Source organism: Artemia sp. Qi Xiang Cuo, chromosome 5 (assembly GCF_049724085.1).
Source record: "Artemia sp. Qi Xiang Cuo chromosome 5, ASM4972408v1, whole genome shotgun sequence".
In the NCBI taxonomy this organism is placed as follows: domain Eukaryota; kingdom Metazoa; phylum Arthropoda; class Branchiopoda; order Anostraca; family Artemiidae; genus Artemia; species Artemia sp. Qi Xiang Cuo.
This window is the reverse complement of record NC_142798.1, coordinates 28,948,263-28,975,409: the sequence shown is the minus strand read 5'-3', so window position 1 is coordinate 28,975,409 and position 27,147 is coordinate 28,948,263. Positions and strand designations below refer to the sequence as shown.

The following is a 27,147-nucleotide window of genomic DNA, read 5'->3' as shown; positions in this document are numbered from 1 at the left end:
CTTTGAACATTGTAGTAGTCTTTTGTTGCAGCATCTTTTATTACTTTTTCTATTTCTTTTATTAGTGTGCCTTAAAAGTCTTGTACTGGGCTGATTACGCCTATACCGAAAAAAGGAAAAAACAATATTAAGGATTGTCGATCGTATCGGCCTATAGTCATTTCAAGCGCCACTTTTAAAACGTTTGAGTCTGTTTTTCGTAAAGATGTTTTCCAAAAGTGCTCTGTGCCTGCGCATCACTTTTGTTTTCAGAAAGAACTTAGTCGAGACCATTTTCTTTTTTCCCCTTTTACGGTTCTTGCAGATGTGGAAGGTTTCGGGGATTTATTGTCCTATGTGCACTGGACATTGCTAGAGCATTTGATTCGTGTATTTTTTCCCACATTTTTGTAGAAGCTCTAAAGAGAGGGGTTGACTTCTCAGTTATAAGGTGTCTTCGATACATGTATAAACATCTTCGTGCCAAAATGAAGCGTGATTCAGAGCCTTTTAGTGTGCTAAAGGGTGTTAGACAAGGAGGTCTCACTTCCCCCGCGCTTTTTAATAATTCAGTCATTCCAGCCCAAAGCTTTAACCAGACCAACTGTACTTACGGGGGTTTAAAAGCCTCATTCTTTACATATATTGATGATATCCTGAATACGACTCACAGTTGCATTGCGGGTGACACCACTTTCTGACATTAAAACTGTAATGTCGGCAGATTGGTTTAAGCTTTATTATGAATGAAAATATGGTTGATAGTTTTAATCTCAAAAGGCACTCTGAGAAATCCCTCTAATTTACTGAATCTTGCATCTCTCTCCCTAAAAGACTTATTTAACTGGGAATGCACATTGGAAATTCAATTAAGGAAACTTTTAAGCTTGCCATTCAAAATCTTGAAAAAAAAGACAAGGTTAGCTTATGCGTCACTTGTCTCTAACGTTACACACCTTAGTCGTTTCCATCTTTCTAAAATTTATAGTTGTCTAACTGTGCCTCATCTTCTTGCTCTGTCTCCTATTTGGCAATTTTTTCCTGCTTCAAAAAAAAAAAAAAAACGTGTTCATCGGATTTATTTTAAATTTGCTAAATTCCTTTTAAATATGCCCCCTTGGACTAGTAACTCTTTTTTGTCCCAAAAATTTAAGCTCATTTTCCCTTCGACAATTATTGATAAAAGAGTAAAAGATTTTAAATCTTCCAACAGTAAACTAAATCATGATTGGTCCTCTCTATTTTTAAGCGTTTTTTTTATGTCTTTTAATTTATTTCTAATCTTGTGATTGTGATATATGATTTGTGATTCTTTCTATGATTATCATGATTGTGAAGACTACCAATTTTTGTTCAGTGTATGAGTTTTCTTGTCTTTTTTCTTTTGTTTCTCTTATGTACACTATATATATATATATATATATATATATATATATATATATATATATATATATATATATATATATATATATATATATATATATATATATATATATATATATATATATATATATATATATATATATATATATATATATATATATATATATATATATATATATATATATATATATATATATATATATATATATATATATATATATATATATATATATATATATATATATATATATATATATATATATATAATATATATATATATATATATATATATATATATATATAAATATATATATATATATATATATATATATATATATATATATATATATATATATATATATATACCGTTATAGTTGCCTCAGTCACTAATACAGGAGTTAGCAGCATTACCGACAGAGCTTGAGCAAAGTAGAGAGCTAGCTTGAAATCTGTACGAAGTTTACAACCACCTTTACTGGGGATAAGCATAAGATCCTAAAGAGCTCCTTGATCTATGAAGCTGTTCTATGTGATGCTTGATCTATGTTCTCGCTGAGGATTTCTTGTCTTTTCTAGGGACTAACCACTCAATACAACTAGTAAATATCTAACAACAAAGACTAATAATATTATCCAGTAAATGATGGCACTAGGAATATTGATATGTGCAGGATGTTCACGAAGAAGTGTTAAAAGCCAGAATTTAAGAAACCAAGCATTAGATGAAACGAATTTATCTTTAAATGTTCATCTGCCACAACGGGAAGAAGAAACTAACGATTCTTAAGCAAGGATTTTGTCGTCCCCTTTTCAAGAGGTACTGGAACACAACTCAAAATTTTAAATGGCAATCCCCGTAGTGTTACAAATTTTCAATGTCTCCGAAAAAAAAGTTAGTATTGCGTAGCCTTTTAAAAAAATAATCCTGTGAAATGTTCTAAACGCTAGAATATAAAACTAAAATTGAGTGGAGGTAAGATTTAGAAGTCAAATTGCTATAAGCATGAAGTAAATCAAATTAATATTCCAAGTTTAATGTAGTAAAAACTCTACCTAACTATTCAACCTTAAGAGAGTTTACTTTCCCCCTGTTGGACAGCAAAAAGAGGGGTGACTTGGAAATTTTAAGCATTACCCACATGAACTTTAGATGTCTAGAACATACAAGAGAAAGAAGCAGACACTGCATGAAAGAATAGGGTTGGTGGTGTTCCACCAACCCTAGGGTGTTTCACCTTTATATACACTTCTGGAAGTATATTTGTAATTCTTTAGTCCTCCCTGATACTAAAAAAAAAACAAGTTTTTTCAACTGAGAGTAAGGAGCAACATTAAAACTTAAAACAAACAGAAATTATAATGTATATGCGGGAGGTTTCCCCCTCCTCAATACCTTGCTCTTCGCGCTAAAGTTTTTTAGTCATTTTAAAAAACCTTCCTATTGTTCTAATTACCGATCCTTGTTTTTCTGCAGTCGTTCTTGAAGAACTGGGACTCGAAGTTTAGCGTAAAGAGCCAGGTCTCAAGGAGGAGACAACCTCACTCATATACACAATAATTTTTGTTCGCTTTAATGTTGCTCCTTACTTTTAGTTGAAAAAACTTGTTTTTGTTTGTTTAATTTCTGACTATTTTTTAAATAATGCTGGGAAATCCCCCCCCCCCCCCCCCCCCCGCAGAAAGGAAAGGAAGATCCTAGAGAATTCAATCCCAGTGATAATTTACCACGGACAATTACCATTAGCATCTCCACATGTTAAATTGAGTCAACAAAGAGAAAGTAAAAAAAAAACAATTGTATAGGAATCCTGGCGAATTCCCCCAGTGCACAATCTCCCCATGGACCTTCAAACTATATTGAACAAAATAGCCATCCCAAAATTTGATCGAACTGCTTTGGCGAAAAAAGGGGCGCGGGATGGGGGCTAGCTGCCCTCCAATCTTTTTGTTCACTTAAGAGGGGTTACAAGAACTTGTAATTTCCGTTTGAACGAGCCCTCTCCCGATATTCTAGGACCATTGATTCAATACGATCACCCCTAAAAAAAAAACAACCAAAAAACCTAAACAAATAAACACTCATCCGTGGTCTTTCTTTTGAAAAAAAAAAATGAAAAATTCCATATTTTTGAAGATGGAAGTCCTGTTGAAACCTCTTCAGTGGGGTTCTCAGATACGCTGAATCTGATGGTGTTATTTTCGTTAATATTCATAGACTTTTAGGTGGGGTGCCCCTTTTTTCAAAAATCCAGTAAATATTCTCAGGCTCGTAGCTTCGATGGGTAAAACTTAATTTAATGAATCTTCACAAGTCAGCACAATAATTTGATTCTTTTGATATATCTATTGATATTAAAATTCTGTTTTTTAGAGTTTTGGCTACTATTCAACCCCATCGCTCCTTACTTACAGTTGGTTACCCCGAACTGTTTGATTAATCTACCACCAACTACTCTCCTGACCTTTTACTAACCCCTCTCATCATTTATTACCACAAATGCAAAATAGCATCCTAAAATCCCAAAATGACATGAGACCGGAATTATAAGGATACCAGTTTGGAGTTTATTATTTTTGCATACACGAAATCTTGAATCTGAATTTGGAATCGAGCAAATGACTCACTTTGACCCCCCCCCCTCACCCTTCCAAAAAACTCTCCTTTCTCCTTCCAACAAAATCCTCTCCTCCTACTAATGAAATCTAGTCTTTCTTTTTCGGCCTTTTTCCTGTCATGAGGGTCATGAGAGCTAAAAGCACTTTAAACGAAGTGCTTTACATCTCTACCTCTACACCAGCAGATCCTCCACGCCCCTTAACCTTCTCGAACCTTCCAAGATCAAATTTTACCAAATATTCCTTCAAGCTCTATTGACCTTATCCAACCATTTCTTGCTGAAAACCAAAAATATTGGGCATAAAGGGCAAAAATTAAATGGGGCAAAATACTTGAGGTGGCCAATTTTTAAGTTTAGTGTTTTCGCATAGAAAACACTCAAACATAGAAACGCATAGATATAAAGATAGGATCAACAATTTTGACAACCTAAAAGCACATAATCTGTTTTGATTTAGTTAAACATCCACCCAAACATCCCCCAGCAGTATGCACATAAAGCCTTTTGTTTTATTTTAACACCATCCCTCAACATACCCTGAAAGTTTCAACTTATTACCCTAACCAGTTCCTGGGACATTACTGATACGTTCTGTTGACAACCTACATGCAAATAGCTTGTTTAGATTTAGTTCAGCATCCTCTCAACATTCCCTGAAATTCTCATCTTAACAACCTTAGCTTTAGTAGTACTAGTAAATGCAGCAGTAATAGCAGTAGGAGTAGCCTTAAAAGTAATAGCAATAGCAAATACTGCCTTTTGCTTAATTCACCATCCCCCACAACATACCCTCAAGTTTCGACTTAATGCCCCAATTTATTCCTAAGATATGACTGATACCCCAATTTGACAATCTTCATGCACAAGGTGTGCTCTGATTTAATTCAAACTCCTGCTCAATATCCCCTATAATTTTCACCTTCATACCAGTAACCTTAATGCATTAAGCTGTTCCAAGATATTGCTTATATACAATTTGACATCCTACATCCATATAATGTGTTTTGATTTAATTGAACATCCCCATCAGCATTCCCTGAAAGTTTCATCTTAACGCCATTATCTACAGTAGTAACAGCAACCCTAATCGTAAGGACAGTAGTATGCACATAGTGTCTTTCGGTTAGTTTAACATCCCCCTCAATATACCCTAAAAGTTTCACATTAATGCTCTAAGCCGTTGCTGAAATATTGCTGATACGCCTTTTTGACAACTTACATACACATAGTGTGTTCTGATTTAATTCAGCACCCATTAAACATTCCCTAAAATGTTCACCTTAATACCCTTAGCTTCAGTATAAGTAATGGTCGTAGCGACAGTAGCAGATGTAGTATGAACATAGTGTCTTTTGGTTAATTCAACATACCCTGAGAGTGTTCAACTCAATATCCTAGGCCATTGTCGAGATATATCTGATTCATCCTTTTGACAACTTACATGCACATAGTGCGTTTTGATTTAGTTTAATATCCCCTAAACATTCCATGAAGGTTTCACCTTATCTTACTGCAACACCAAGCCACCTGAGGCCAACACAGCTACGAATAGTCCTCCTCCATCCCAATCTCTTCAAAGCCTTCCTCCTTACACCCTCCCAGGAAGTTCCCATTTTCCTTAAATCCTTCCTTCCGACATCCTCCCACCCCAGTCTGGGACGACCAGCTTTTGTTTAACCCTAGACGGTTGGCCGAAAAGACCTTCATTAAGGCTCTTCTATTAGCTGTATCAAACGCATGCTCATAATCCATAAAACTGAGGACTAAAGGGGTTTGGTGACTCAAAAACTCCTCAATTATTAATCTGAGAGTGAAAATCTGGTCAACACATCCTCTACCCTTCCTAATGCCACACTGTTCTTCTTTTAAATCTCTGTCTACCGGATCTCTCAATCTAAATAGTATCATCATACTAAGTAATTTGCTAACTACAGAAACCAGGCTAATGGCTCTGTAATTACCAAACTCATTCTTATCACTTTCCTTATAAAGAGATTTAATTAGATTTTTCCTAAAATTGCTTGGTATTTCCCCTTTTTCAAGAATCATATTCATAATCTTCTGTAACTTAATTCTAACCTCATAACCACCATATTTAAGAAACACATTTGCCACACTATCGGCACCTAGGGCCTTATAGTTTTTTAAATTCTTTTAGTAGTGTCACTATTTCTTCCTTATAAAATGAATCTTCGTTCACATCCAAAGGGTCAAAAACTTTTTCATTCTTCTCTATATCTTTTCCTGTAATCTATCACAGATTAGCACACTCAAAGTGCCCTACCCATCTCTTTTTTACTCTTTTCTTTGCACTATTTTTGGCCCCGTTCCTATCTTTAACTAGAACAAGTTGAGACTGACTATTCCCTCTCAATTTATTAACATGACAGTAGAATATTTTACTATTATGACGCCTGACTGCATCTTCCAGATATTCGGCAATTTCATCCGTGGTCTCTACTTCACACCTCCTTAGTTCATATTTTAATGCTTTCTCGACTTTTTTTTACATTGCTCTTAGTTTCAAATGATCTATCACTCAAATAATTCTTATACAAGCCCATCCTCCTCTCTATTAAACGTAAAGCATTTTCACTAATGTTCCTAGCTGCGTTTCTAAACTTCTTCCCTAAAACACCATCAGCGACTACACAAACTTTTTCTCTAAAATTATTCCATCCGTCTTCTACATTGTCAAATTTCAAACTTTCTGGTTTAGCATTCAACTGTTCCTGGAAAGTTTCTCAGAAATTCCCATCCTGGAGTCAACCAACGTCATAGCTTCCCAAAAGGTAGTTTACCTTCCTAAATTTCGGTTTTAAGTTAACCCTAGACACTACTAGACTTGAGACTACAAGACACTACAACGACACTACAACATTACGAGACACTACAAGATCTTTATTTTTAGCATCAATAAAAGCAGTCCAATACACCCTAGTATCTTGTATACCCAGTATCCCCCTTAATAAACCCTGAAAACTTCAACTTAATACCCTAAGCAGCTCTTAGGGAATTCATAATACGTCCTTTTGACAACCTGTATGCAAATAGTTTGTTTGAATTTAGTTCAACATCCTTTCAACATTCCTGAATTCTCAATTTAATGCTCTAAGCTTTAGCAGTAGTAACAGTAGTAGCAGTAGCAATAAAAGTAGTAGTAGCTGCATACAAATATTGCATGGGAGGAGGCTGGTTACCCTAAAATTTCTTTAGCCTCATCTACTTTTTGTAGGAAAGTACCCGAATCCACTTGAAATTTGATATACAAATATCATAACTATTGTCAAGCAGGCTATTTTCAAGAAATTAACTGTTTTGTTTTTTCGGTGGTGGCACTGAGCCACTACTATAAAAAAAAACTGAACAAATATAAACACCATATAAAAACCAAAGATAGTTTTTTTTAAGGTATTCGTTTATTTGTGACGTCATTCCAGTGAAGAATGTTTCCCATAATTATTTTAGGTCCAAACGAATCTTCCCAAAGTCCTACCTAGATAATTTTTTCACACCACATAACATCAACACCGGAAATTGTCTTGAAAACAGACAATTATCTTGTTGCGAATGGCCATATTAAACGAAGTGTAATTGCGTATATGATCCGCTGTTATACCAACTATTATTGTAACTGTTCTGCCGCAATGCCTAGTATTTAATGCTAAACAATTGAAAATTCGTGATTTACTTCACAGCTATCAAACGGGACTGTCTTTCTCTAAGAGCTTCAAGACTTTCAACCTTCAGAGATTTCTAATTTCGGTCAGCAGGCTATTCATGAAAAAATACTAAAGGGCAGGCAAGGGGAAACAGATGTTAAAATCAAAAATATGCCTAACATTTTCTGGAGAAAAAAGTTCAGAGGAAACAGTTCACTTGAATAGTAGAACATTTTGGTGCGGAAAAAATTAAATCAAACGCCCCAAGTTACGCTGAATAGCTTGATTTCACATCCTGCAACAAAGAGGCCGAGTCTCTTAACCACTACACTGCGGTAACTATCAATGTATAACCAATGATCGAAGAAATTAAATGACTGAAAATCTTTGTCAGCTACAAAAACCTTAACACTTTATTTTACATCTCAGAGAACCTACAAAATGACTTACTGAAAGGTGTTTATTTGGGTGTTCAAGTCTAGCTTTCCTGTCAGGTACACAAGCATTGAAAGCTTTCAAGTCAAAATCAAGTTTCGACTTTTTTGGCTTAACCTCGTAACTTTCTGTTGGAAGTATTTCATACCCCGCTTCTGGTTGAGGACTATTTAACCTAGAATATAGAAAACAGATTTTTACAAATGTATCTAAAACCTATAGAAATATCAGGATTTCGGGAGGCGGGGGGCCAAAGAATCTCCTTGTGTGATTACATGGGTAATATGTACAAATCAGATATTTAGAGACCCAATCTTGCGTTTTTTATTTTTATTTAAATTTTTTCTGTTGTTGATACCAATAATCTCGCCAAAACAACTTAACACAATACACTAGCACAGTATTCCTCCCAAGGGCACGCCCCAGGAAGTAGAGTGACCATTACTTCGAAACAGCTAGGAGTTTTTGAGTTAAAAGCTGCAATGCACCAAATATTCAAAAGTAAACTCTAATCTGCAGAACCATGATCCAAGTTGCTAACCGCAGAAAGACCACGTGACCAGAAATTCAGATTTTAAAGGAAGTTCAAAAAACTGTCATTTGTTGGTGGATAATTCAATTTTAAATAAATAGAATGCACTGAAATAAAATGACAAACACTACCTAAATTTACTATTTCTATTTCCCTATAATACTTTTGTTTATGGATGCAATTCTTCTCTCCGGTCAGTGGTTAGCTTAAATACACAGATTAAATAACAACAAAATCCTCAAAGTATGACATTTTCAAACCTTTCATTCCAACTAACAACTAGTTATGATGGGAATTACATATTTATAAAAAGGAAAAATGTTAATACAGAACTAAAGACCTTAGCACGAGTTAGCAGTGTTGCCGCCCCTGGAAATTATCCCCAGGGAGAATACATTCCATGTTTATTTGTGTGAGAATATAAATTGTATTCTGGCATTCATAATTGAATGTCCTCTTGGTATGACTAAAACTAAGTACAAAGCAAACAACTTAACATGTCTTATTTAATAATTCCTGTGCCCAATCGCTAATAATACAAGCATTGGCTTATTAAGTGAACTGTAATGCTCACATTTCTAAGGGACCATTTATAAAGGGAAGGCCCCAATCCTACTGTGTTTTAGGCAAGTTTACAAAATAATTAAAAGGAAATTTAAACCAACAAGAAAACAAACCTGTTTGAGTCCAGAAACCAAGCAAGTCTCAAAATTTTTCCATGGAAACCAGTTCCAGAAATATACTTCTTTATACTGCCATAATCAGGAAGCTCAGTAATCAAGTGAGTGACATCACAGCTGAAAACAGAAATAAAATATCTAAATTCCCATGGGTAAGTCATTTAAAAAAAAAAAGAAACATTGTTGTTTTTGCAATTATTTCAATGAAAATACCCCGAAATTACGTTCCAATCAAAATACAAAAAAAGGAATTTTCAAGAGTCTAGAGGGCACTTTACCTCCTGTCCCCTCCAGCCAATCTGTGACTCGGGGATAATATAAGCTATCTCCTCACTGGTCAACGAGAAAACCCCTTGTAATCTTTAGTTTTCATCACTGATATTTTGATTTGAATACTCTTCTACTTCAAAGACCCAATTTCAAAGACCACACTGCTTTCCATGACGATAAATAACAGTTCAAATAGGGATAAATCCTTTTAATAGACAGTCCAGATCGTGGCTCACCCTGGTAGCACCTGTCAATTTAGATTCAAGTGCTTGATAGTGCTTATGTAAATCTTCATCACTCAGTGACTTCAAAATTTGAAGATTGTAAGAAAGTCAAAACAGTTTTTGAAGCCATCTAGTTGAATGAACTGTGTCTCCATAGACGAGCTGGCCTGATCAAGCACAGGAAGGTAAAGTTCAATTTGGAAGAGCTCCCTGGTATTCTTAATTACCCAAAAATGATCAAGTTCCACTAGGATATTATTCCTTGTGCTAGTTCCTCAGCCGTTGATATAGCTGATTTTAATCCCAAATCTTCATGCTTTCTGAGTCGTGACACAAGTCCTTTCCAAGAACTACTGTTATATCCAGCTGAATCTCTGGGGCTTAGAGAGTTTTACTCACTTCATTAACCATAATTAAACCATCATACCAAATGTAGACCTCCAAAACGAAATCAAAACATTCAATTTGATTAGGAAGGAACTTGGCCTCACTTTTCTTGACAGGGTTATTGGTGATGTCGACAAGTTCTCATAGAGCATTTAGCAGTTCAGTACAATGATATTACACTTTGAACCTCACATTCCCAATAGATATTTCTGACAAAAGTTTTAATGTGCTGCCTTTGACATGTTTCATTAGGCACACCCATCCATTTGTTGATTCTTGAAAAAATCATGTAGAGCCGTTGCGTTATTCCAAAATAGTTGCATTCAAGGAATACACTTGGTCATATCACCAAGAATAAAATTAAAATTATGGCAGCTACGTGGTGTAAAAAGAGTTCTTTGATTGATGTCAAGTATCCTTTCCTGAATATCTTATTCCTTTCCCTTCTTGTTGGCCCCATTATTATGTCCTTGGGCTCTAAAGTTTTCAAGAGGAACTTGTAAATGATCAAAAACTGATAGAAGGACGTTGGACACCCCTTTACCAGGTGAATTTGCCACTTGGATGAACTGTAGAAACCATTCTCCTATTTTAATCTTGGGTTTCAAAACATAACGAACCACCAGAGACATTTGCTCTTAGTGACTGATGTCAGGCGTGTAGTCCAGTATGATGGAATAGTACTTGGCATCCATTATCTTCCTGAGGATAGTTTTTTATACCTACCTATCAATCAGTTTGATCAACTCATTTTAAAGCCGATGGCCGAATAGTGTACATGGGTTTTACTGTCTTTAATTTGTTGCAGATGCTCTTTCACAATGGGATCAAATTCATTTATCATTTTTATTAGGCCTATACTTAGGAAATTACAATTGTCAGACTATCAAATCTTTTCATCCTGTCCTTGGAAAGCTAAGTTTTGTTTTGTCAAGCATTGGGTAACTAAGATGATCATTAGTATATTTTACTTTAGTATACTCTTTAGTATATTTAGTATATATATACTCTTTAGTATATTTTACTTTATACCTTTAGTATATTTTACTCAATCTTTCTGAGAAAAAGGTTGAGATGGCTGGGGCAAGTTCTCCAGATGAAGGATGATAGATCGCCAAAGATTGTCCTATTCGGCCAATCGCCTAGGACTAAAAAGAAAACAGCTCGTCTGTGATTGGGGTGGAAGGATGTCATAAAGAAAGATTTAAGGGAAATGGGATATTCCTGGGAAGGTGTAAAGAGGGAGACTTTGAACAGATTGGGATGGAGGAGGAGCGGCCAAATCTGTGTTGGCCTCGGGCGGCTTGGTGCTGCGGTGAGTTGTTAGTAGAAGAAGTTTTTTCTAGTTCTATCTCTTCCCGAAATTCTTTATCTACTGTGAATTTTCTATGCAGTCTGGATTCAAGTTCTACCCATTTTATAGTGAATTTAATTTGACTGGTGGAAGACTCACGGGACTGCAAACAACAATGCATGTTTTAACAATTTTTGACTCCAGATGTGTATATTTTACTGTAATTGCTAACAGTTAAATTGAATAGTTAGCAGCAAAAGCAGCATGTTTTATTCATTTTTTTTTTAAATCAGCCATTTCTTTCCTGCTTTTATTTGGAAGTATGCAGCCATATAAATGATAAGAAAAATACTGATTTTCATCGTCTTTAGGAAAATCAAATCAAGATATTTTAATGAGAACTTTTTCTATGATTAAGGAGTGCTTCCTAACATCAATTCCTCTCCAAGAAGCTGGACCACAATCAAAATCCTTTGCAATATCCTTTATGTCATAACTATCGCAATTAACTGATAATTCTCTTTCTGCATCCTCAAACTCATTCTGAACCTTTTCAGTACAGCTTGATTCTACAGACAGCCTACTTGATTCTACAGAAAGTCTACTTGATTCTACATTTTGTCTATCACTTTCAGCATTGGGATGTTTTTCAGGATCAATTGAACAAAATAATTATGATGAAAAGTGCTAGTGACTTGCATTTTTTTTTTTTAACATGAAGGTGCGTCACCATTTTTATCAGATTTCAGCTGTACAATTAATTTTGTCAGCACTTCTGCTTGGATTTTCTTAAACTTTTCAATACTTTTCCTTTTTCTGGCCTTTTTATCTCCTGAGGCACATTTTAATGTTTGTCAAAATCATAGCTGACCATGTTTATATTCCGCTTAGCCATGCCTGCAATTATCTATCTTATTACTTTATAATGTTATAGGCTATTTTAACAATTTAAATGTTTCTACAGGATGGACTAGAGCCATACGGTATTCTTTACTCCTTCAAAAATTTTCATAAAAACAGTTGCTTAATGGCAAATAATTAACACAGCAAAAATCAACGATACTTTGTATCTTTCTTTGCAAATAATGTTAAATTTATACTATTGTTAAGCAAGACTGCAGTTTTCAATTTCTTTACATTCACCCTGACTAAAGCAGCTTAGCTTTGCTGGGTTTACACCCAGCAGATTTTTAGATTTAACCTCATTTTCCAAAATTTCCGTTACAATGCACCTTTAGATGCAGAAAACCAGTAAAAAGGTGGTGACAAAAAAAAACACAAAAAAGACAAAAGGTACACACCCGTGTATTTCTATGACACCCTTGTTTCTAGGCACGATTTCAAGCGCATGTTACATCACGCGACACACCCCTCTGCTTTAAAAGGTCAGATAAGTGGAGCTACCAACCTTGGGCACCCATAAGCTGAATTCCAGGGGGGGGGGCAAACCTCATCTAATTGGCACTTTTAATGCTATATAATAGAAATCTCAGAACAAAAATATAAAAATAAGGCAGCATCATTCAGCCAGGGGGGGCGGGAAGCTCTTAGCGTATATATTATTAAAAAGGTGAGAGGGGCTTAAAGATACTTAAATTGTGTAAATGTTCACGTATTGAAGCACTTAAAACTCAACAAATGAAAAAACATGAAAGGGTCTGTAAAGGATACAAAACGCTATAAAATCATGAAATCCCAGAAAAAGCAGTTAAAACTCAACAAAAGAAAAAAAAAACGGGAAAAGGCTCATAAAGGATAAAATACAAACAAAAACATACGTGAATTAAAGAAAGGCGGGGGTCCTAGCAGACAATTCCACAGGGGCGAGCTGATATTAGTGCTCTAATTAAACCATATTAAGAGGTATTATTGAAAGACTTTTAACAAAAATATCTATTTCTTTGAGTGAAATTTATGAATATTTCACAATATCCTGACATTATACGGCAGCCCCCCGCCCCCTATCAATCATTTGAGAGGGCGCACTGTTATTAGTGGTACATTTAAAACCATATTAAGAGGTATCTTTGAAGGACATAAAGAATTGCATCGTTTCTTTGAGCCAAGACTATGAATATTTCACCCCATCGTGACAAAACACCCACCACCCTCCCCAAGCAATCATTTCCAGAGGGCAGGGTTAATATTAGGTGCAAAATTTTTAGGCTCTATTGATGTATTTTCAGAGAGCCCGTAACGAAACCGCATCGTTTCTTTGAGTACTTGTTAGATTTTCACCCTCCTCCATGGAAAAAAATTCTTTAACACACCAACCTTAACTTTTAAGCTGTAGAAAATGATACTCCAAGTAATTCGACCCACAATGACACTACTTAACTGTCCCCCCCCCCATCCCAGCAATCACGTCGTCATTCCTAAGTACGTATCTGTTATTTTCGAATAACAATAAGGCATTTAAATCCTGTGATTCAAGTTTTTGCAACCCAAGCCTATTATGATGCCCCACAAAACACTCCACGCCACCATGGCATCCTCCCTCCATCCATCACCATGTGGCACAAACCCCCGTCCCCCGGGGGAACTGATATTAGTAGTATATTTAAACCATATTAAATGGCATTATTTAAAGACTAGCAGAAAATATCCATTTCTTTGAGTTAAACTTATGAATATTTCAAAATATTCTGAAATTATACGGCTGCCCCCGCCCCTGTTGTCCATACCTCGCAGTGAGATCCCGATTGATCCGAAGGGTTCTCCAAGCAGTGGCTGGCGCGCTGCAGGGGAGCTCGGTCAGTGTCTACTTGATCCGGGGACGGAATCCAGACTTCAGCTAGGCGATAAAAGAGGTTAAAAAATGGTCTTGCTCGAGATAATTTAAAAAGTAACAATAATAGGGAATTAACATGGGATTTCAAACGCATCCCTAGGAAATTAACATAGGAATTCAAAAGCACGCCTCCCTTTTCACATAGGATTTTAAAGACATGCCCTCTGCCGTCATTTTTGGCATATTGTCTTTTCTGGAAGATTCCCAGGATTTCCGTGATCAGGTCTAACCTGGATGACGCCGTCATATTGCACAAACTAGACTCAAGGAGCCCATGGGGAATCCCCACACACGGGTACAGACGTGGGTGCAGCATAAATAACGATGCTCATCTTAAGCAATGCCACCTAATGGGAGAGGTTGGAAGATAAGTGGATCATCTTGCGAGAAGAGTAGATACCCAAACCGTTAAAATGTATACTTATGGCCCAGAGCAGAGTGGCACTGCGACACTGTTTTCATACTGGCATCACCCCCTCATCGCTCCACTCCCCTCAATCATCCGTGTGGTACTACTCCCCCACCCTTAGGACATTTTTGTATTTTGTGTGTGTGTGTTTTTGTGTTCGTGTGTGTGTTTGTTTGTGTGTGTGTGTGTGTGTGTGTGTTTGTGTGTTTTTGTGTGTGTTTGTGTGTGCGTGTTTGTGTGTGTGTGTTTCTGTGTGGGTGTTTTTGTGTTTGTGTGTGTGTTTGTTTTTGTTTTTGTGTGTTCTTGTGTGTGTTTGTGTTTGTTCTTGTGTTTGTGTGTGTTTGTGTGTGTGTGTGTGGACATAGGGCAGAAATATTCATTCGAATTATCTCCACTGTCTTGCAAAAAGATTTCCCTATTGTTCCTTGTGCTTTTGTTGTTACCTTAAATTACCTTAAATTACAGCTAGGAGCAATCTAAGGATTTCTCCTTGTAGAGCTCCAGAATGATGATTAATTGTATGCAAGAATTAATGGTGACCAGGTGCTGCTCCATCTTCGATAGCATTCCAATTGAATTTCCACTCTTTGGAGGACCACTCAGCATCTAGCCTTTATTCGAAAACATCAGCAGATTCAGTAGTAACGGTTTTATTAGGTAATCTGTTGCAATTGTTGACAATACGTGTTGATAAAATTTGAGTATAGACTCTAGATGTTATAGACTGCGTGACAAGTTCCAGGTGATGACGTCTAGTTCTTAAATTGGTGCTAACAGCAGGGAATAATGCTGGGAGAATATTAGCCCTCAATAACTTAAAGGCTAAAATAGTATCCCCTCTATTTCTCCTGTATACAAGTGTAGGGAGATTCGACTTTGATAATCTTACAGGATAGGAAAGGTCTTGCATGCCAGATATCACTTTGGTGACACGTCTCTGGACATCTTCAAGGACTTTTTTAACTTTTTTAAAATATGGAGAGGCAAGTGACATTCCAACTTCAAGCTTAGGATGCACAAGTCCCTTATAAAGAAGACTGATGACTTTAGAGGAACCAGTGGAGATGGTACGCTTAATCAAACCCAAGGTTGAACTAGCCCCAGCAGCAGATCTCTTAGCATGTGTGCTGAATTTTAATTCGTTGTCAATAGTGACACCAAGATCTTGCTCATTATTAACAGAGGAGAGTGGGTGGCCTAAGAAAAAATAAGAGCGGCACGGATTCTGTTTGCCAAAGTGAATGATGTGTCACTTGGCAACATTGAATTCAAGAAGCCAGGCCTCAGCCCAGTGACCCAGCAGATGAAGATTATTTTGTAGCACAGCATGATTTTCACAGGACAAAGCTGGTCCAAGAAGCTTCAGGTCATCTGCATAAAGAGTTGAATTACTACTGATAATGGAAGGAGCATCATTGATGAAAATATTAAATAACGTAGGACCCAAGACACTTCCCTGAGGAACTCCACTCAGAATACACGTTGAGGAAGAAAGAATACGATCTCCTGAGTCATCAAACAACTGAACACATTGGTTTCACGAGTAAAGAAAATCCAAAGCAGGGATTTCTCTTCAAGCTTAACTGCGCGCAATTTAATTGCAATTCGATTGTGACACACTTTGTCAAAAGCTTTAGAAAAGTCAAGCAGAATCATGTCAGCAGGAACCCCAACATCAAGCAACTTGACGATGTGATCATATGATTCAAGGAGATTGGTGTCAACAGACCTTCCAGAACGAAAACCATGTTGTGAACTGTGTAAAACATTATTTGCTTCAAGGTATTTAACAACTGCAGAATTGATTATTCTTTCAAGAACCTTAACAACTGCTGATGTCATGCTGATGGGTCGATAATTTTCAGCAAGGTCCTTTCTACCATTTTTAAAAATAAGAATAATGTGTGCAGTTTTCCAATCCTGAGGTAGTCTAGAAAGATTTAATGATAATTTGAACAGCAGGGAAAGAGGTTGACACAAGACTGTACGACATTCCTGTAGAATACGTGGGTGAATGCCGTCTCGGCCAACAGATTTATTCAGTTTGAGGGATGTCAGTTCCTTTAGAACCAAAGTATCTGTAATCAGAATTGGTTCCATATTATGTGATACATCATATAAGGGAGCTGTTGAATATACGATACTGGGGTTGAACAAAAAAAACAGAAGAGAAATACTGACTGAAAATTTCAACTTTCAGTTCAGGATCAGCAACTGATTTACTATCATGCAGGATATCTGGGATTGTGTGTCTGCTGCTACATTTTTGAGTGGCATAACGCCAGAAAGATTTAGGGTTAACCTTAACTTCTTCTGCCAGTTTTTCCTCAAACCTTCACTTCAATGCCTTTATTTGGTTTGTTGTTTGATTACGAAAGGATTTGAAGACCAGATATTTTTTTGTGATCTAATTTTTTCTATAACGGTTCCATGCTCTGTGTTTTCTATTGATTAGCTTAATAATTTAAGTAGTAAAAAAAGTAAATTCTGCCTGTTTTACCCGAAAAATTCTGGTGCATGACTTTTCAACATAAAGAATTTCTGTTTTTACATTTGATCAACTCTCCTCGATATCATCAGTAATAAGCTTTTTCCAGTTGACATTGGCAAGTTTTTTAGAGACTATTTTGTAGTTAACATACTTTTGTTGCTTAGAGGAAGGCTGAATGGTAGGTCGACATAACTCTGAAATAATTAAAACATGGTCACTGTTACCAACAGGTGTGGTTACAACATTCTTAATAAGGTCAGGGTTACTGAGTATAACCAGATCAAGAATATTGGAGACTTGACCTTCCCTGAAACGAGTTGGTTGTGAAATTGTTTGACAGAGGGAATTATCAGAGAGGGCAGACAAAAAAGGGAGAATGTCTATTACAAAAACCAGATCCATCAATCCATTGAATTTCAGGAAAATTAAAGTCCCCCATAAGGACAAGATCATAGCTGGCAAAATTGGTCATCACATGAGACAACATGGCAGCCAAATTTGATTCAGAGTCCATAACAAATGGAGCACTGGGGCTTCTATAAACAACACCCACTGTAATTGAAGTTCTTTGATTGTGTATTTAATCCACACATACTCAATTCCATCAGTATTCAGAGAATTGAATGAGAGTAACATTTGGTCCATCTCTTATACAAAGGCACACTCCTCAGTGGCAGAGTGGGGAATTCAGATTAGAAAATAGTTGGTAATCATCAATTTTGATTTCATCAGGAGGTAAGACTGACAAGGTATTTTTTGGTGAAACTTCCATAGTTGCAGCAACATCCAATCCTTTAGATTTCACACGAAAAGAGAGTTCAGAAAGCTTATTAGGGAGGTTATCAACATTGGAGCTAAGGAATCTGAGAGGTAGGAATCAGCAAGGATGCAAGAACTAAAGGACTGGTAAGGTTATTGGATACAGAACTATGAAACGACAAGGAAGAAACGTCAGTTAAACAAGTTGTTGTTGAAGAAACAGGAGAAGCGTCAGCATCAGAAAGGAAACTATTATTATTGTGTTCACTACTAGACCATTGAGAGACAGAATTAGGTGATGCAAGTCCATAAACATTTAAACAATTATAAGAGGTAGAAGGAGGTGCGGACATTAGTAGGATCTTGGAGCGGTCTGGGAGATCGCTCCAACTGGCAAGTTTTTTTTAATGATGGCACCATTATGGATTATCAAGTCTGCTTCTCCCTTAGCTTTTCTGCATTTCAGCTCCTCAACTAGAGCTTTGTGCTTTATGCAATTTCCCTTAGGTCTATCTCCATAAAAACTAATTGATCCCTTTGTTTCAAAGGATTTCCATATAATTTGCTTTCAAAATTCAGTTGATGGTACAGAGAAGAGAAGAGGATGGGGGCGGCTACCAGATATTTGATGGCTATTAGAAAGTCTTTTTACTTGGGCTGGGGGGACACCAATGTCAACTCCATAGTTGCATAAGAGATAATTGTACAGGAAATCTGCATCATCAGCCTGGGGGGGAGGGTTTATACCAAAAGCAACAATATTAAGACATCTTTCAAAACGCTGGCACTCTGAACTTGCTATCCAACAAACATCAGATTCAGATAATTGGGCTGATAGAAGTTGAGACAACTTAGAGGACACTGTAGATACCACTAGGTCCTGAGCTGTTGAGGTAGAGCAAACTGATTGTAATGAATTTTCAATACGTGATACCCTATTTGCAATATCACTAACTTGGGCAGAAATGTCACTTTTTATGTCTGTTCTTAGTTGGGAAAGTGTCTGTGTAACTCACTAGTGGTGGCAAATTCCTACTTAAGATCTTCCCTGAAAGATTTCAAGGAATTGTCCATAACTGATGCTAACTTATTTATCATAGCTTGCTCAATTGAGGGGGTTGAGGGGGAGGGTTAATTTTGCAGGCTGGACATGACCAGGAATATATAAGGGATTGCATCATCTTAGTTAGCAGTTTATATTCTCCAGTGGACAGGTCCAGACATTTACCACAGATCCACTTCTCACAAATATCACACTCAATAGCAGAGGACCCTCTATCCAGTTCAGTAGAACAGGCAGCACATTTGTCGTGGCCTTTAATTGGGCTAATATGTTTTCTTTTAGCTTTGTTGGACATTATGTATCAACTTAATCAGGGAACAAACCAAACAGGTTCACACTATATACTGGGCCTATCAAAGCTAGGCTACCACCTGGAAGAAGATCTCTTCTAAAATCAACTATAACCAACAACAAAAAAAGAAAAATTCTTCTTATATTTACTCAAATTGGTTTATTTACTCAATTTGGTAGGCTATTAAGTATAGGCTAATTGTTGATAATTTTTTGTTCCTAATTGTTTGTGTAAACAATGATGATTATGATTGCACTATGAATCATCTGTTGAAGAAAAGGGGCTGTTCACAGTGCTACATATCCAATTAGAATAACTTCAGGAAGTCTAGTTTAATAGATGGCAGGACACTATGGCAAATGAAGTACCCTATATCTGGGCAATGGATAAATATTTTAGTTCTCGAGTCAATTTATTATGATAGATAAGATTTTTCTGAACACTTTGATATAACTTTATATATAAATAGAACACCTGGTCACACCAAAAAGCAGTTATTTTTTATTAATGAAAATTTTGCCTCTGGGCCAATACTTCATCACTTGTTATGGAAAGGCAGTGTGGTCTTTGTTGCTATTTTTATAAGTACTATAAAGGTAAATATGTAATAAAAAACTGATCTGTTTCTGTTGATGCTTGAATTATGCAGGTTTATCTTAGCTTTGTAAAGATTTTGGAAAAAAAATCAGCTGGGCACCAGCAAACTGGGGTCTGGAGGGGGTGGCAAACCAGGTCTGGGAAGGGCAGTTGCACCCCCCCCCCCCCTGCCCCATAGCAAATTACACCCCTGGTACCAAGCAATTTTAGGAATGCCCTAATTAAACCCTTTATATGAAAGAGGATAAGAGTGAGTGTGGTAATTATAGAGACATTAGCCTGATTTCTGTTGCTAGCAAATTACTTAGTATGATGATAGTTTTTAGACTGGGAGATACTGATGACAAAGTTTCAAGAGAAGAAGAGTGCAGTTTTAGGAAGGGTAGAGGATGTCTCAACCAAATTTTCACTCTTAGGCTAATAACTGAGAAGTGATTGAGTAATCAAACCCCTTTTGTTCTTAGTTTTATAGATTATGAGCATTAGTTTTATTCAGTCGATAGAAGAGTTTTGGCAAAGGTCTTACCCTTGTATAGTATAGCAGACAAATATATTAAAGCAATTAATGCTATGTGTGTGAATAACCACTGCTGTGGTTAAGGCAAGAAATGAGGTTAGTAGCTGGTTTTGTATTAAATCTGGAGTTAAGCAGTGTTGAGTTTTATCCCCATTTATATGGGTCATTTTAATGGATATTGTCTTCAGGAGCAGAGCAAAGGTAATAGGTGAACACAATCAAATAAGGTAGAAAAACTTCCCTGGACTTACAAAAAGACTAACTGGCTAGGGCTAGGAATATGAAAAGGGGCTGTTGGGTAATGGAAAAATCTATCAAGTGGACAGATTACCTTACCTTAAATTACCTTAAATCGCACTTGCTAGTGATATGGACAAGTCCAGTGTACGCCAGTTAGTGATGATAGGGGCGCGGGACATCAGCTTCATCCCATTGTGTGAGCCATAGTTTGGTTTCCCATTCCTTATCAAGATTGGCTTTGAAACTGTCAAAGGATGGTGAACTCACTGTCGTTTCACTCAGATCATTCCAGAGGCTTATGATGCAGTTGGAGAAGAAATGGTTCCTCTTCCTTGTATTAGCACGCTTCCGAAAAAGCTTTGCTGAATGACCCCTGGTTCTTGATGACTGGGCAGGCTAAAAGAGGTCCTTGTTATCGGACTTGAGCAGTTTGTATGTCATTATCATATCACCTCTTCACTGACAGTATGTCAGAGTTGGTAGCTTGAGGCTCTGCAGTCGGCATGCATACTCTTTGTCTCTGAGCCTCTTTACGCATTTAGTCGCCCGTCTTTGAACAGAATCGAGACCCATCTGGTCTGTTTTATTAATTGGCGTGGCGACACACATTCCAAATTCTAATCTCGGTCTCACCAGGCTCTTGTAAAGTTTTGTGATTATTGCAAGGGATCTACTTGTCATTGTACGTTTGATGAGACCGAAAGTTTGGTTCGCCTTTGCTAATGCAGCTCGGGTGTGGCAGTTGAAATTAAGGTCTTCGTCTACAACGACCCCCAGATCTCTTTCAGAGGTACTCTCAGAGAGTGGATGTCTCACACCAGCATTTGCTGACATCGAGTATTGCCATCGTGGGTTATTTCTTCCAAAATGGAGAACCTTGCACTTTTCTACATTAAACTCGAGCCTCCATATCTTGGCCCATTTGCCAAAGCTGTCAAGATCTGACTGTATTGAGGTCACACCTTGCTGAGTTCCGACAGGACCAATGAGCTTCGAGTCATCGGCGTATAGGCTAAGCTTGCTTGTAACGGTTCTTGGAGCATCATTAATATATGCATTGAAGAGTGTAGGTCCCAAAACTGTTCCTTGAGGAACCCCGCTTAAGACCTCAGCTATTTCGGAGTAGTAGGCTCAGCCACCTTCACCAAAAACTCTGACCTGCTGCTTTCTTCTCTTTAGGAAAGACGTGATCCAGTCCACCACTCCCTCTATAATTCCAATTGCCTTCAGTTTCAAATGAAGCCTTTGATATCAGACTTTATCGAAGGCTTTAGCAAAGTCTAGCAAGACCATATCCACTGGGAGACCTTGATCGAGGAGCTCAGTTATGTAATTATACGAGTCAATCAGATTGGTTTCGACTGATCTGCCTGGTCGGAAACCATGTTGTTGTTTCGATAAAAGGTTATTTGTGATCAAATGTCTAAGAACGGCAGTGTTGACAATACCTTCTAGGATTTTCCCATCAGCAGACGTAATACTGATTGGCCAATAACTGCAAGCTTTGCTCTTGTCTCCTCCTTTATTTATTGGCGAGATATGGGCTACTTTCCAGTCCATTGGTATGACTTTAGTGTCAATAGATTTCTGGAAGAGTCTTGAGAGGGGCATTGCTAGTTGGGAATGAGCTTCCTTTAAGAGTCGTGGATGTATGCCATCTGGCCCAACAGAATTATTTGGATTAAGCTTTTTAAGCCGAGATTCGAGCTCAGCCTGATCCACTCTTATTGGTGACATTTGAGTGGTGATTTCGTGGCATGGTGGGGTTGGCAGGGGGGCTTTGTCTGTGGGTGTGAAGACTGATGTAAACTGGTGGTTCATGGCATCAGCAATTTCTTGGGGGTCGTTTGACTGGGCTCCATTACAAACCAGCTCCGAAACCGTGTGTATACCAGGCTTATGTGCTGAGGCATATTTCCAGAACTTCTTGGGATTGGTTTTTGAGGTTGCTGCGATGGCCTCCTCGTATTTCTCTATCAGTTCTCTGGACAGGGCTCGAACTTTGTTCCTTGCGGCTTTGAACTTTACCAGGTAGTCTGTTCTGTGGGGGTCCTGATTTATGAGCTTCGACAGTTTCTTCTTCTTGTTCCTTGCAGTTTTCATTTCTCTGGTCATAAAGGGAAGAGTTTTCGGTTTTCGTCTCCACGTGGTAGTTGTATTTCTACTGACGGTGTCTAACAACATATTTTTCATTTTCTCCCACGTGTCCTCTACCTCCATCGTTTCGACAAATGACCAATCGCACTGACAGAGTTCACGCCTGATTTGATTGTAGTTTGTATACACATGTCTGGTTAGATTCGATGTCTGTGGGTACAATCGAAATCGGCATTTTATAGCTATGTGATCACTATTTCCAAATGGGGGTTGCGATTCTATATCAATGATTGACTCAGGATCATTTACCAAAACGAGATCAAGGAGTGAAGGATTCTGTCCCTCTCGATATCTGGTCGGGAATGTCACTGCCTGGAACAGCGAGTGTGCTTCTAAGCAGTCAAGAAAAGACCTCGTAACCGCGTTACTCGTGTGGCCGTACCCCTCAGTCCACTCAGTCATAGGTAAGTTAAAGTCACCAACTATGACTAGATTCTTACACTTTCAAGCAGCACCATCAATAGACCGGCATATAGCCGAGAGTGAGTTCTCCAGACTCGTCGAGGTGGGACTTCTGTAAAAACAACCAAGTATAATGGGACCCCCAGGTAGGTTAATAGATATCAAAATTTGTTCTACACTTGGCTCATATTCTGACTTAATATCAATAGTGCCTACCTGAATCGTTTCTCGTACATATATGGCTATTCCTCTGCCACCATCCGTCAATAAGTTTGTCATCAGTCTGTATCCGGAAATCTGTATCTGGGATTCTATCAGGGGTAGGGAGGTTCGCTTTGGTTTAATCTCACAGAACACATAAATATCAGCCTCATTTGCGGAGAGGACACATCTGACCTCCTGCAATTTCGAGGTTAGGCAATCAACATTGCTAAACACCACACTAAATCCAGTAATTTTCTTGCAATGACTGTTGCCTGCATCTGTACTAAGTCCATAAGAAGACATAGAAGTCTCTGGGTTTGCATCACTATAATTATCACTTGTATACACTGTACTTCGAAAATCACTACCATCTAACTGACTATTTACATAAGTTACTTCACTTGGTATATCTTCTAGAGTTCCATTGCAGCCGGCGGGACTGCACGAGTCGGCACGTTTTTTGGAACTATAGGGTTGCCTTGGATAACCAAATTGGTTTTGCCTTGTGCTCGTCAAGCCCGCAACTCCTCGTATAACTTTGCTCTTTTCTCGCGGTCAGTCTTTGAGACATCATTACGGAACTGGATCGTATCTGACCCTTTTCTTTCATAAGACTTTTGAAGGATTTGTTTCTTAGTCTTAAAATCAGGGACCGAGAACATTATAGGAACAGGCTTGTTTCCGGTGTTGGTGGTTGCAGCTTGTCCTTGGGTTTGCAGATTACTCAGACAACGGACATTTGAGAGGCTCACGTTTGGCAGCCCATAATCACTCGCAAGGTATCTCTTGATGTACAGTTCATCACTTGTCTGAGGGGGGACACCGAAGACGACAATATTAAGCTAAGTGTGGTTCAACTTACCTTGATAGTATTATCAGTTAAGATAGTGGGAGCAGTGAAGATGGTAAAAGTGGAATAGCCAAGACCCAGGTTTTTTTTACAGATTTCACAGAAGAATAGGCAGATAGATTTTGAATCTACAGTGATGACAGCAGTCAAATATGGTTCTGAAGCACAGACACTCAAAAATGGGGGAATATTTGCTAGATGTTTTCTAGAGAAATTGCCTACAGTACCCAACTGACTGGCTATATTTCAAACAGTGGGTTGTGCAAAAAGTGGGGTTCAATCCTGATTTCTAGGGCTATAATGAGAGAAAGGTTGAGATAGCTAGGGCACATTCTTAGGATGAAGGATGACAGATTGCTAATAAACATCCTTTTTGATATACTTGTTAGGTCTAAATAGAAAGAAGGTCTTCCTTGGTTGGGGTGAAAGGATGTTGTAATGAAATATTTAAGGGAAATGTGAACTTCCTGGAAGGGTGTAAAGAGCCTTTAAATAGACTGGGATGGAAGAGGAGCTTGTGTAGCTGTGTTAGCTTCAGGGGGCTTGGTGCTGTGGTGAGTTGTTAATAGTATTTAAAAAGGGTTTTTAAACATGGATAACAGTGGAAGGAAATATGATAGTCTGAATAATAAAAACAGGTTTCATATCAATAAGTAAGAATTTTGTTTTTTCTTTTAGTTTTGAAGAGCCTATTTACTAGAGCCAATATCTGAGACCACAAGGGGGAGTGGGTTGTTTGATCTTGTATTGTCAGAAAAACAGCCATGATATTTGGAAAGAGCCCAAAATAAGGAATCTAATAGTAGGCTAGGCCTATTAGTTTTATTTTAATAGAATGATTCATTCTGGGAAGCCTCTAATGACTAAGGTATTTGTCTTCTTTGAGGCTTACTAAAAAAAACATTATAGAATTCTGAAAAACACTTGGTAAAATTCAAATTTAGCTACTTTTCAATACCTTGGAAAGGGGTTAGGCTAGGAAAATGAAACTTTTAGGGTTGGGTCTAAAGACTAAAGTATGTCTTTTAGGGTGTTTTGAAGTGCCTACAGCCAGTCCTTCTCCCTTTAGAGGGCAGTGACCTTTGATGACCTTTAAAAATCTTTGTAAAGTGAAACTTTGCAAAACAGATTTTCTGGTTAAATGATGTAAAAAAACTGTTTTTGGCTTTACAACTTTGCTTAATCCCAATTTACAAGATTTTGAAGATCTAGATTTGATAAATTTAGTAAAAAACCCATTGATATGGCTTTAAATTCTACTTAAATAACAAGAATTGCATTTTCAGAACTTAACAGGCCATGGATTCATTACTAAAAGTTTCATTTTCCTAACCTCACCCCTTTCCAAGATAGCAAAAGGTAGCTAGCCTAAACTAGATCTTTACCAAATACTCTAAGAAATCCTAAAATACTTACTTTACCCCTTCCCCCCTAGTATGCAGATTTAAAGCCCAAATTATATGTTTCCCATGCATTTTTCTATACATCATCCTTTTAGTCAAACAGATTTAAGAGCAAAGAAATAACATTAACAAAATCAAGAAACAGAAAAGTACAAGAGGAATATAGGCCTATACCTTGGGCTACAAATTTTTGCACACTAGGTGTTGGGGGTATAGTAAAATGCTTTTAGCAACAATATAGCTAAGGGTAAATTTATAGTTTTCAATATAATTTAGCTAGGATGAAAAGGCTAGCATAGACTTACACTAGGCCTAGCCTATTTATCAAATAGCTGGGTGGCAAAGATTATCTAAATGCATACTTGACTTCCTTTGAGAGTCTATAACCCTTATTTTCTGCAATTTTTAATATAATTCCATAGCGCTTGGACTGAATTCTGTAAGGAAGAATGTAAATTGTGTAGTCCGAAAAATGACTCATAATTCATACAATCCCTCTTTCAAATTTCAAAGGAAATTGAATTCAGCTTTTGGTTGCCAGGTTTCCGCTGAAGAAATGTGTGTCCGAGTATCCAGAATGTGTCATTTTATGCAAAAATGTGTCCTTGAAATCTCAAAAACCGTAGGTTGCACTGATGACCAGAGTTCACATTGCAAAACTCTTTCAAATCGGTCAATTAATATCAAATATAATGATAACGAGATAAAATTCATAAAATATAACTACGAATGAAAAAAGAGAACTCATAAAAGCATGTAAACAGTAGAAAAACTACTTCTGGGAACATAAGACTTACCTTTACTTTCTAAAGAGAATTCCTTTTGACAGGTATGATGGATATCTCTAGAAAATTGCCTACAGATTGTTCTGGGTACCCGGTTGACTGACCGTATTCCAAACAGTAAGCTGTAAACCCCGCTTTCTAGGGCTATAATGAAAACAAGGTTCAGATGGCTAGGGCACGTTCTTCAGATGAAAAATGACAGATTTCCGAAGATTGTCCTTTTCGGCCAACCATCTAGGGCTAACAGAAAGCAAATCATTTTCGTCTAGGGTGAGAGAATGTCATAATTTTTTTTAAAGGAAATGGGAACTTCATGGGAAGATGTAAAGAGGGAGGCTTTGAATAAATTGGAATGGAGGAGAAGCGTGCGTAGCAATGTTGGCCTCAGGTGGCTTGATGCTGCGGTGAGTTATTAGTAGTAGTTGTAGATGGGTATCAGTATCAATATTTTCACTTCCTTTACAGTATTTTTGCCAATCACAGTGCTTCTTGTGCATGTCAGAAAGCACAATGTAAGAATCCAGTGACTGTCAAGAATGTCAAATAAGTTACTTGACATGCATTAAACAACAAATTATTTGCATTAGAAGGCAAATTTGTAATTTGATATTACTCAGTAACGAAAAATTCTTTTTTTTAGCTGCTGATGAGTGTGGCAGACAACACTATAAGACTAAATAAGATCCTTGTACTTTCTTTCCCTTAACATCCTTAATTTTTCTT

General features: G+C 37.3%; 1 protein-coding gene across 1 annotated transcript in view; it reads right to left on the bottom strand.

The window, feature by feature from the left end:
* Window positions 1-26,120, bottom strand: part of LOC148952008 (DNA-directed DNA/RNA polymerase mu-like) — a 74,421-nt gene extending 48,301 nt beyond the window's left edge. The window contains exons 1-3 of the mRNA XM_089088794.1: window positions 26,002-26,120; window positions 9,287-9,406; window positions 8,093-8,252 (exon numbers count right to left, since the gene is read on the bottom strand). Coding sequence (XP_088944920.1) covers window positions 8,093-8,252; window positions 9,287-9,406; window positions 26,002-26,120 — 399 coding nt within the window. The remainder of the gene's footprint in view (window positions 1-8,092; window positions 8,253-9,286; window positions 9,407-26,001) is intronic.
* Between the last annotated feature and the right edge of the window lie 1,027 nt (window positions 26,121-27,147).